Genomic DNA, 12,215 nt, shown 5'->3' on the forward strand with positions numbered 1-12,215 from the left:
GCCTACTGTTCAAACTGACTGTATGAATGATAAGGGATAATAGCATATAACCAGGCCTACTGTTCAAACTGACTGTATGAATGATAAGGGATAATAGCATATAACCAGGCCTACTGTTCAAACTGACTGTATGAATGATAAGGGATAATAGCATATAACCAGGCCTACTGTTCAAACTGACTGTATGAATGATAAGGGATAATAGCATATAACCAGGCCTACTGTAGCAGTAGTAAAAAATATGGAAAAAAGTTATTAATCACACCATCAATATGACTCATCAATAAACTCATGTTTAATTAATTAAGTGCTTGGATGGACTTACTTGAAAAACAAAAAAACAGCAAATAAAGATGACAAATATAGATGTAAATCAAACATAAGAAAGAAAGAAATGGAGAAACCAGAGAGAAAACACAGAGGGGATGAATCAATTGTTGATTCATTAAAACCATTGCTATAGATATTAGGACTTCAGGAACAGAGATGGTTCCACTGGCTGGTTTACATGGAGTTTCCTCCACACACAGGAGACTCCCCTAAGAGGACCATTGTGATTGGTTGACACTGTGAAGAGCAGACAACACCTCACCTGGCCCCTGCACAGGTCATCTCACAGGTAACCTCCAACAGTACTCATTGTGTGTAGTGATCTTACCTCTTGGAGAACCAAACAGCTGAACAGATAAGAGCATGACTGATGAAACACAGGATCAGTCCCCTTAACCCAGAGGAGAGGGACTAAGGGAATGAGCATCATCTCCTCAGATGACATAGAAAGAAAGATCCAGAATAACTCTTCCTCCTCCTCCGTCCGGTCTGTGTCAGTCAATATGTGTCAGTCACTCAGTCGGTCTGTGTCAGTCAATATGTGTCAGTCACTCAGTCGGTCTGTGTCAGTCAGTCAGTCAGTGTGTCAGTCAGTCAGTGTGTCAGTCAGTGTGTCTGTGTGTCAGTCAGTGTGTCTGTGTCAGTCAGTCAGTGTGTCTGTGTCAGTCAGTCAGTGTGTCTGTGTCAGTCAGTCAGTGTGTCTGTGTCAGTCAGTCAGTGTGTCTGTGTCAGTCAGTCAGTGTGTCTGTCTGTGTCAGTCAGTCAGTCAGTGTGTCTGTCTGTGTCAGTCAGTCAGTCTGTGTGTCTGTGTCAGTCAGTCAGTCTGTGTGTCTGTGTCAGTCAGTCAGTCTGTGTGTCTGTGTCAGTCAGTCTGTGTGTCTGTGTCAGTCAGTCTGTGTGTCTGTGTCAGTCAGTCAGTCAGTCAGTCAGTGTGTGTCAGTCAGTCAGTCTGTGTGTCTGTGTCAGTGTGTCAGTCAGTGTGTCAGTCAGTGTGTCAGTCAGTGTGTCAGTCAGTGTGTCAGTCAGTGTGTCAGTCAGTCAGTGTGTCAGTCAGTCAGTGTGTCAGTCAGTCAGTCAGTGTGTCAGTCAGTCAGTCAGTGTGTCAGTCAGTCAGTCTGTGTGTCAGTCAGTCAGTCTGTGTGTCAGTCAGTCTGTCTGTGTGTCAGTCAGTCTGTGTGTCAGTCAGTCTGTGTGTCAGTCAGTCAGTCTGTGTGTCAGTCAGTCAGTCTGTGTGTCAGTCAGTCAGTCTGTGTGTCAGTCAGTCAGTCTGTGTGTCAGTCAGTCAGTCTGTGTGTCAGTCAGTCTGTGTGTCTGTGTCAGTCTGTATGTGTGTCTGTGTCAGTCAGTCTGCGTCAGTCAGTGTCAGTCTGCGTCCGTCCGTCCGTCCGCTTCAGTCAGTCTGCTTCAGTCAGTCAGTCTACTCCTCCTCAGTGGTAACCAGGTGACTGAGGTAATGCAGTGTTGTATTGTGCTGCTAGGAAGAAAGCCTCTCAGTCTGTCATACAACACCTCCTCCTTCTGAGATGAAGGAGAAGAGGAGGAGGAGGAAGAGGAGAAGGAGCTGCATCTCCTGTAGATAATGAAGTGGCACAACAAAACAACTGCGTCCCACTGTCTCCCCTCGCTGCCATCAGAGCTGGTACCACTTCTTATCTTTGTACTTCAGCATCATCTGAGAAAGGGAAGTAAGTGAGAGAAGAGGATGAGATACAGTACGGGACTCATAGACAACACCTGGGTTCAGGTAGTATTCATTTTCTTTCAAATACTTGAGTCGTGCTCGATTTAGGCCAAAAGTGCAAACCCTGTCCATCATGCACTCTAGGCAGGCTCAATCAAACAATTAAAGTATTTGGGGGGGGGGGAACGAATACTAGTTGAACCCAGGTTTGCACCTCACAGATGACCTGGTAGAGCATTGGCCTTACATCATGAGCGTGTTTAGAGAAGGAGTCAGCGCTGGCCATCATGGCTGCGGTTCTGTCCTCCAGCTCGCCCAGTTTCTGCCCCCTCTCATCCAGGGCTATCCGGGCACGGGCCAGGTCCCCCACAACCCCAGAGGCTGCTCCCTTCATACCCTCCATGCCCTGGGGCCCAGGAATGTGCTGTGCCAGGCTACGAGATGCCTTACCCGCCGCAGTCTCACCAACTGTAGAGGACAGAGGGAGAGAAACCAAGATGTGCCACAAAAACAAGATTTATAACTGCAACGCCATTATCGCTGTGTCCAATAACACTACGTCATTAGTTATCATATGCCAAGCATATTGTACGCCATTATCTATGTCCAACTAAATCAGATGTGTCCTCTAGAATGCTCTAGAATGTCAGTCACAGGTAAATAGAACACGGTTCTATAGCTACTGAAGGAGAGGTGTATTGTGGGAATGATACTCACACAGGTCTTCTCTATCCAGCGACTGAGCTCCTCCCCCAAACAGGCCCTTGAAGAAACCTCTATTAGGAGCTTCAGGTGTTTCTAACGGTGTAAACAGCTCTCCCATCATCTCCTAAAGATTCAGATTTAGCAGTATATGTCAAAAATAACTTCAGTATTTATCATACCCACAAACACAAAACGTGATCTCTCACACACACACACGCACACACACACAGCACAAATGCACACATACACGGGCTGGTCGATATGGCCAAGATATCATATCACAATATTTTATTTTTATTTTTTTTACAGTAACACATTGCTGTATTTTATGATTTTTAATAATACAAGTTCTAAATAAGCTTTATGAATAGTGAATGACTCTACATGAGAAGTGATTTCAATGGGTCTTTCTCTATTTTGATTGTCTTTTATACTGTTCCCATTCAACTTTTTCTGCATTTTCATCAATTTCTGCACTCATTTGTTATAATTTCCACACTGTGCTACATAGGGCAGCATGATTATGGACAAAAAAAATCTAGGCTCAATTGCGATTTCTTTTTGACCAAATATTGCGATTGGGCATGAGATTTAGATCAAAACACTTGGAAATACAGATATGCTCAAATGTGTTGATACCCTTCCTGAAAAAAGATGAAATTAAAAGTTATTTTATCATGTATACTTGCATGCCTTTGGTATGTCATAGAATAAAGCAAAGAAGCTGTGAAAAGAGATTAATTATTGCTCATTCTACAAAGAGATTCTAAAATGGCCTGGACACGTTAGTACCCCTTAGAAAATATAATAAATACTTGGATTATAGTGATATTTCAAACTAATCTGTTTCTTTAATTAGTATCACACGTTTTCAATTTTGTAATCAGTCATTCAGCCTATTTAAACGGACAAAAGTAGTCACTGTGCTGTTTGGTATCCTTGTGTGCACCACACTGAACATGGACCAGAGAAAGCAAAGGAGAGATTTGAGGAGATCAGAAAGAAAATAATAGACAAGCATGGTAAAGGTAAAGGCTACAAGACCATCTCTCGCTTGATGTTCCTGTGACAACAGTTGCAAATATTATTAAGAAGTTTAAGGTCCATGGAACTGTAGCCAACCTCCCTGGGCGCGGTCGCAAGAGGAAAATCGACCTCAGATTGAACAGAAGGATTATGAGAATGGTAGAAAATAAACCAAGGATAACAGCCAAAGAGATACAAGCTGAACTCCAAGGTGAAGGTACGTCAGTTTCTGATCGCACCATCCATCGCTTTTTGAGCGAAAGTGGGCTCCATGGAAGAAGACCCAGGAGGACTTCACTTTTGGAATTAAAAAAAAAAACACATCAAAAAGCCAGACTGGAATTTGCTAAAATGCATATTGACAAGACAATCTTTCTGGGGAATGTACTTTGGACAGACAGATGAGTCAAAACTGGAGCTTTTCAGCATCAGCTCTATGTTCACAGATGAAATCCCTGCGAGGGATAAAAATAATAAATAAATAAAATATAACACACATCACGACAAGAGAGACAACACAACACTACATAAAGAGAGATCTAAGACAACGTCATAGCATGGCAGCAACACAAAACATGGTACAAACATTATTGGGCACAGACAACAGCACAAAGGGCAAGAAGGTAGAGACAACAATACATCACGCAAAGCAGCCACAACTGTCAGTAAGAGTCCACCCACACAGACAGCGTGGTGAAGAAGGCACAGCAGTGCCTCTTCAACCTCAGGAGGCTGAAGAAATTCGGCTTGTCACCAAAAACACTCAAACTATTACAGATGCACAATTGAGAGCATCCTGTCGGGCTGTATCACCGCCTGGTACGGCAGCTGCTCCGCCCACCACCGTAAGGCTATCCAGAGGGTAGTGAGGTCTGCACAACACATCACCGGAGGCCAACTACCTGCCCTCCATGACACCTACACCATCCGATGTCACAGGAAGGCCAAAAAGATCATCTAGGACAACAACCACCCGAGCCACTGCCTGTTCACCCCGCAATCATCCAGAAGGCGAGGTCAGTACAGGTGCATCAAAGCTGGGAGAGAGACTGAAAAACAGCTTCTATCTCAAGGCCATCAGACTGTTAAACAGCTTTCACTAACATTGAGTGGCTGCTGCCAACATACTGACTCATCTCTAGCCACTTTAATAATGAAAAATTGGATGTAATAAATGTATCACTAGCCACTTTAAACAATGCCACTTTATATAATGTTTACATCCCCTGTGCTGCCATCCTGTCAGAAGGTAACAGATCATTTTATTACAATGGTTAAGATGATTTTCATTGTGTTCCATGGTGTTATTTGCCCCCTAGTGGAGCTTTCTGGTACTTAGACTGTACGCAAGCAGGAAGTAAAGAATTCGTTCTGCACGCATAGAAGCAGCTAAAAACAATGCTACGGTGCAGGTCTTCCAGTGTAGCTATTTCTTGTCACGCTTCAGCCTCGGAAAATATTTGTTTGTAAGTTGGATTCAAGCATTTAGCTAGTGATGATAATCTTGTTATTGATAGAGTTGCTTACATATCAATGTTGGTTGGTTGTATTTACTCACACAAATTGCAATGCTTTTCATGCATGCCGTCAGCTGTATTACTTTGCTCGTGCGTCATGCAAACGAATTGTAAAACATACAATACTGAAGTTTTGTTACTGTTTCTAGTGTAATATGCTTTGTTATTCTACAGAGATGGTTGTACATTATTAGAGTAATGAAAGGAGTTAGCCAATTACCATATGAGTAACAATTGGCGACATGGTTTGGCGTCATGCCAGATGCAATGGTACCTCGGCACGTGTTTTGTATTTTCATGGAACTTCAACTTGAAAGGTATAATGTACAGCTACAGTATGTCGATTTGAATTGAATACTCAAGTACACTGCTCAAAACAATAAAGGGAACACTTAAACAACACAATGTAACTCCAAGTCAATAAAACTCTCCACTTAGGAAGCAACACTGATTGACAATACATTTCACATGCTGTTGTGCAAATGGAATAGACAACAGGTGGAAATTATAGGCAATTAGCAAGACACCCCCAATAAAGGAGTGGTTCGGCAGGTGGTGACCACAGACCACTTCTCAGTTCTTATGCTTCCTGGCTGATGTTTTGGTCACTTTTGAATGCTGGCGGTGCTTTCACTCTAGTGGTAGCATGAGACGGAGTCTACAACCCACACAAGTGGCTCAGGTAGTGCAGATCATCCAGGATGGCACATCAATGCGAGCTGTGGCAAGAAGGTTTGCTGTGTCTGTCAGCGTAGTGTCCAGAGCATGGAGGTGCAACCAGGAGACAGGCCAGTACATCAGGAGACGTGGAGGAGGCCGTAGGAGGGCAACAAGCCAGCAGCAGGACCGCTACCTCCGCCTTTGTGCAAGGAGGAGCAGGAGGAGCACTGCCAGAGCCCTGCAACATGACCTCCAGCAGGCCACAAATGTACATGTGTCTGCTCAAACGGTCAGAAACAGACTCCATGAGGGTGGTATGAGGGCCCGACGTCCACAGGTGGGGGTTGTGCTTACAGCCCAACACCATGCAGGACGTTTGGCATTGCCAGAGAACACCAAGATTGGCAAATTAGCCACTGGTGCCCTGTGCTCTTCACAGATGAAAGCAGGTTCACACTGAGCACATGTGACAGACGTGACAGAGTCTGGAGACGCCGTGGAGAACGTTCTGCTGCCTGCAACATCCTCCAGCATGACCGGTTTGGTGGTGGGTCAGTCATGGTGTGGGGTGGCATTTCTTTGGGGGGCCGCACAGCCCTCCATGTGCTCGCCAGAGGTAGCCTGACTGCCATTAGGTACCGAGATGAGATCCTCAGACCCCTTGTGAGACCATATGCTGGTGCGGTTGGCCCTGGGTTCCTCCTAATGCAAGACAATGCTAGACCTCATGTGGCTGGAGTGTGTCAGCAGTTCCTGCAAGAGGATGGCATTGATGCTATGGACTGGCCCGCCCGTTCCCCAGACCTGAATCCAATTGAGCACATCTTGGACATCATGTCTCGCTCCATCCACCAACGCCACGTTGCACCACAGACTGTCCAAGAGTTGGCGGATGCTTTAGTCCAGGTCTGGGAGGAGATCCCTCAGGAGACCATCCGCCACCTCATTAGGAGCATGCCCAGGCGTTGTAGGGAGGTCATACAGGCACGTGGAGGCCACACACACTACTGAGCCTCATTTTGACTTGTTTTAAGGACATTACATCAAAGTTGGATCAGCCTGTAGTGTGGTTTTCCACTTTAATTTTGAGTGTGACTCCAAATCCAGACCTCCATGGGTTGATACATTGGATTTCCATTGATTATTTTTGTGTGATTTTGTTGTCAGCACATTCAACTATGTAAAGAAAAAATTATTTAGTAAGATTATTTCATTCATTCAGATCTAGGATGTGTTATTTTAGTGTTCCCTTTATTTTTTTGAGCAGTATATATTCTTTTCTGTATTTTGCAGTTTCACAACATAAACGTTTTCAATATTGATTCAAGAAAAGTTACGCCTTGGGAGTTTTATTGAAGACTTAGTTGTTAGCTATCTGTCTAGTTTTGCATGGGAACGCAATTCAAGGGCAGAATATCCCCTACATTACTCATCTCATATGTCTATACTGTAGTCTATACCATCTACTGCAGCTTGACTATGCCGTTCGGCCATCGCTCATCCATATATTTATATGTACATATTCTTATTCATTCCTTTACACTTGTGTGTATAAGGTAGTTGTTGTGAAATTGTTAGATTACTTGTTAGATATTACTGCATGGTCAGAACTAGAAGCACAAGCATTTCGCTACACTCGCATTAACATCTAACCATGTGTATGTGACCAATAAAATTTGATTTGATTGTCCATGATTGAGACTTTGAATGAAGAGATGGAGATAAAACTGTCTAGTTTGAGTGTTTGTTGCAGCTCGTTCCAGTCGCTAGCTGCAGCGAACTGAAAAGAGGAGCGACCCAGGGATGTGTGTGCTTTGGGGACCTTTAACAGAATGTGACTGTCAGAACGGGTGTTGTATGTGGAGGATGAGGGCTGCAGGAAATATCTCAGATAGGGGGAAGTGAGGACTAAGAGGGTTTAGCTAGCGAGCCAGCTAACTAGCGATTAGCATTAACACGTTTTATTTTAGCCACAACATGCTAAGACACTAAGATACACAAACTAATATTGTAACTATAGAACGCTTGTGGATTTATATTAAGAAGCAAAAGTGGAAAGCAGCATCGTTGTCACCAACATCTTGTTGTTTCTGACCATGCAGAGAAAGTGAACAGCAAGTGGTCGTGACTCCGGAGGCGGAGGGAGAAAAATGACTAGCAAGTAGCAAACAGAGTAAACTATAAAAATAGATGTTACACGTGGCGTATCACATTTAACAAACCATACATTGAAATACCATTATAGAAGGTAAAGTTAAAAACTAAGCGGTATACAGTAAAATACAGTGTACCGCCCAGCCCTAACACACACACACACACCTGTAGATTGTCGCAGGTCTCCTGGCTGTATGTGATCCTCTGTATCTCAGTGGGGGAGGTGAGGTACAGAGCCTGGCCCAGGTTGGAGAAGCAGAAGGTCCGGGCTATCCTCATGTCTGTCAGTGGAAGGTAGTTCACATCCAGGAGTGGTCTGAGACTGGGTAGACTGGGAGAGGGGGGAGAGAGAGACTAACAGTATGAATGAAGTAGGCACTGTGTTGTATACCACAGACTGGGCCTTTCAGAGTACCTACAGTACCACAGACTGGGCCTTTCAGAGTACCTCAGAGTCATGATGTGTCCATTAGCACAGAAGCAGGCGAGGCAGAGTCCAGCAGCCATCTGCACCACGTCAGCTCTCAGCACGAAGGAGCTCTCTGTGATGTTGTGTTTGAAGAAGCAGGACTGGGAGGGCAGGCCCACCACCTTGGCCTGTTTCTCTGAGCACACTACAGCATACTGGCTGTCCTGACCCTCCTGGGTGGGGGGTGGGGAGGCCGGCCTGCGCCTCCTCGTCTTCTCCTCGTCTGGAGCGTTGGGCTCGGACCACGGCTCGTAGGAAGGGGGTAGGACCGCCCCAAGGGAGTCCAGGAAGGCCATAGTCAGGATACCTCCTTTTAGTCTGATCAGAGTACCTGGAGAACATAGAAATAGACATGGTAGACATCTTGCTTCATTATAAACATTTATAAGGCCTTATACTGGGTCTTTCTCTCATTAATAATATATCGTTTGCTGACAACCTTCAGTTAACATGCAGACCACTAGTGCTACCAGAACCACTGCTTTAATGCAAAGAAACGAATACATATTTGGAACATTTGTGAGAGTATGTGTCGCCGCAAATTATTCCTTCCAGATTCAGCCACCACAGTCAAGGTGGTGGTAATGCTTCTGCTGTCACAGAGATGGTTCAGTGAACCGGCTAACCTTGATCGAGACCTGAAAAGTTGAATGGGCTCCACTGTGTCATTTATTGTATTAATGTACCATGGCTTCCCTACGGGCCCTGGTCAAAAGTAGTACACTACATAGGGTTCAATTTGGGACGCAAACCTAGCTCATATCAGCAATCACACTTACCACAGGAAGAGACTCCGACAGGTTGCTGCAGCCTCTGGTCCCCTGTAGGTGGCAGGCTGAGGGAGAGGACCAGGACAGTGCCCTGGGTAGTACCCAACCACAGGCTGGGGCTGGGGCTGCTGTCTGTCTTCCTGGGGAAACTCTCACTGAAGTGGAAGGAGGAGATAGCTTCGCGGGACTCCCGCTCTATACTGGTCACACTGGAACTCCTCGAGCGGCTGAACGAACTGTCCTTGGCATCTGGATGGTGAGGATGGTATAGAGAGAGGACAAATAAAGAGAGAGGAGAAGTGAGGGATAATATGAAAGTGGATGCTTTGATATAGTTGGAATAGGAAAGGAAAATAGGAGTGGTTAATAACCCAACGGAAGGTTAGACCTGTGTACTTTCATGTAGAAGCTCAAATTCAGCAGAAGTCCTGTATTGTCAAGTTAGTTATGCAGAGGTATATCCAAGCTAGAGAAAAAAACATCCCATTTCTTCACAATGCACCCAAGGAGCAGCACATGAAACACCCATCTTAAGAACTACAGTAGCACCAAATAAAGGTCATTCCAGAAGAACCACATGGTGTTTCATCATTGAGAGATCACATGAGATCTGGTGTTAATTTAGTTTTCAAAACGACAAATAAGTTCAGCACCTAATTCACCTACAGTAGGACCATGGGCAGTTGGCCAAAGAAGAAGGTGTGTTCTCAATGTGAAACATCTAGAAAAAGCCATACCTTCATTATGCAGTATGTAACTTAAGGAGACAGGAGGGGGCAATACTTTACAACATGTTTAGCAGTTTGAATAGCATGGCAAACAAAACAAGGGAAAGGGAGATACCTAGTCAGTTGTACAACTGAATGCATTCAACTGAAATGTGTCTTCCGCATTTAACCCAACCCCTCTGAATCAGAGAGGTGTGGAGGCTGGAACCAACAAGTCTGTCTGTCAGTCAGTCAGTCAGGGAGTCAGGGAGTTAGTGTCAAAGGTCAAATCAGGGAACAGGAGGCGCCTACAGCAGTGGTGGAGGTTAGTACCATAACCAGTTATCCCACTCCAGCCCATTTCAAATGGCAACCTATTCCCTATATAGTGTACTACTTTTGAGCAGAGCCCAATGTGGGCCCTGGTCAATTGTAGAACACTATATAGGGAATAGAGTGCCATTTCAGACACAGACTACAAGACTGCTCCACTCACTGACGTCAGGGACCGAGAGAGTCCTATGAACGTAGAGAAGGCTCCTGGACTCCATGCCCTCCTTCATACAACAAAAGCACCTCTTATATGGGAGAGAGCGCTGCTGTCGCACCCTCTCCTCTGCTCATAGAGAGGACGAGGCCAAACAGAGAGTACGTGTCTCAGTTTACAAGATAACAGAATTTGAATTTTACACATTCAGTGACACGTCTTTCTTACAGGTTAGGCTACAATTAGCCTGGTGGAACCAGCCTGATCGTGAGATAGCACACAATTATGATGCACAATGGAGAACGCAGCTATTAGGCTGGTTCCACCAGGCTAGGGCTACACTCTCACAAACAAACATTGAAACTGTAAGGAGAGTTTGGTTTAATTAGGAAGTGGGAATAGAACAGCACCTGAAAGGTAAAAGGGCTACTACGGAATGTAATCAACACAAAGTTATAAGGGCTTACCCAGGCCTGTCTTTTGCTCTGTAGGTGAGCTAATTTTCTTTGACATCTTGGCTGCAAGGAAAATAAATACAAATAAATAAATAAAATAAAACATGCCTTCTTTACAAATGAATACTTTGGAATCAAGCAAAATGAATGTCAAATACAATGATCTCCGTTAAAATGCTACTTGTTTTGATCACTTTCAGAAATTTGTGTCATCCGTCATTCATTGGCAAAAAGTTTGAGACTGTAGAATTAGAATGTAGAATTAGCATTAGAATGTAGAATTAGCATTAGAATGTAGAATTAGCATTGAGACTCAGAGGCAGCCGGTCATTGAGTGCATCACGCACGCACCACGCACAAAGCAAGAGGTTGACAAGAAAAAGAGATTAATTATTGGTTATTTTTTCAAAAAATTACTGGGGAGGAGTGGGAGGGAAAATCATTAAAGTGAATAATCAAGCATCAAAGCCCTGTAATAAAAATATATTTTTTTGTTGGTCAAACCGAATCTTGCGTTATTCTACTGATGAACATTCCCAATACCTCAATTTGTTAGAAATTAGTTAAGAGATTAATGATCAGAGTTACTATACATTTGAACCAGTGAAAACATGCACCACTTTTAGATGAGTGATTAAAAAAAAAAAATGGTTTTAGTGATCTTTATTTGACATTATATTCCCTCTAGAGAGAACAGGTTCAACAGTGATTTTACTTTAGTGCAAAAAAAGCATAATACATTTGGTCCTAAGAGATACAAATGGATCTATCAATCAGCAACCTGGGGCGGCAGTGTAGCCTAGTGGTTAGATCGTTGGACTAGTAACCGAAAGGTTACAAGTTCAAATCCCCGAGCTGACAAGGTACAAATCTGTCATTCTGCCCCTGAACAAGGCAGTTAACCCACTGTTCCTAGCCCATCATTAAAAATAAGAATTTGTTATTATCTGACTTGCCTAAAGGTAAAAAAAACAAAAAAAACCTTGTGATTGACAAAAATAACCCACAGATTGAGTACGTTCCTTCTCCATCACCTTCATTAGCACATGATACATACTCTTGTTTAGAAACCCAGTGAGGTCGGCCATCTTGGATTAGGGCATAGCCTTGGTTAGAAGCCCAGTGAAGTCGGTAAGAGACCATGTTGGATTAGGACACAGCCTTGTTTAGAAACCCAGTGAGGTCGGCCATGTTGGATTAGGGCATAGCCTTGGTTAGAAGCCCAGTGAAGTCGGTGAGAGAGAGAAAGCAGTA

General features: G+C 44.1%; 1 protein-coding gene across 5 annotated transcripts in view; it reads right to left on the reverse strand.

Moving 5' to 3' along the window:
* Positions 1 to 277: 277 nt before the first annotated feature.
* LOC106611318 (syntaxin binding protein 5b (tomosyn)) overlaps positions 278 to 12,215 on the reverse strand; it is a 52,326-nt gene continuing 40,388 nt past the window's right edge. For 2 of the 5 annotated variants that reach the window (XM_014211375.3, XM_014211374.3), the window contains 8 exons: positions 10,974 to 11,024; positions 10,516 to 10,635; positions 9,322 to 9,561; positions 8,522 to 8,873; positions 8,239 to 8,404; positions 2,729 to 2,840; positions 2,259 to 2,479; positions 278 to 2,002 (listed from right to left, as the gene is read on the reverse strand). In XM_014211375.3, the coding sequence (XP_014066850.2) occupies positions 1,961 to 2,002; positions 2,259 to 2,479; positions 2,729 to 2,840; positions 8,239 to 8,404; positions 8,522 to 8,873; positions 9,322 to 9,561; positions 10,516 to 10,635; positions 10,974 to 11,024 (1,304 nt within the window). In that variant the 3' untranslated portion in view covers positions 278 to 1,960. The remainder of the gene's footprint in view (positions 2,003 to 2,258; positions 2,480 to 2,728; positions 2,841 to 8,238; positions 8,405 to 8,521; positions 8,874 to 9,321; positions 9,562 to 10,515; positions 10,636 to 10,973; positions 11,025 to 12,215) is intronic. The other 3 variants (XM_014211376.3, XM_014211377.3, XM_014211378.3) reach the window with 2 other exon arrangements.

Source organism: Salmo salar, chromosome 09, assembly GCF_965601325.2.
Source record: "Salmo salar chromosome 09, fSalSal1, whole genome shotgun sequence".
Classification (NCBI taxonomy): Eukaryota; Metazoa; Chordata; class Actinopteri; order Salmoniformes; family Salmonidae; genus Salmo; species Salmo salar.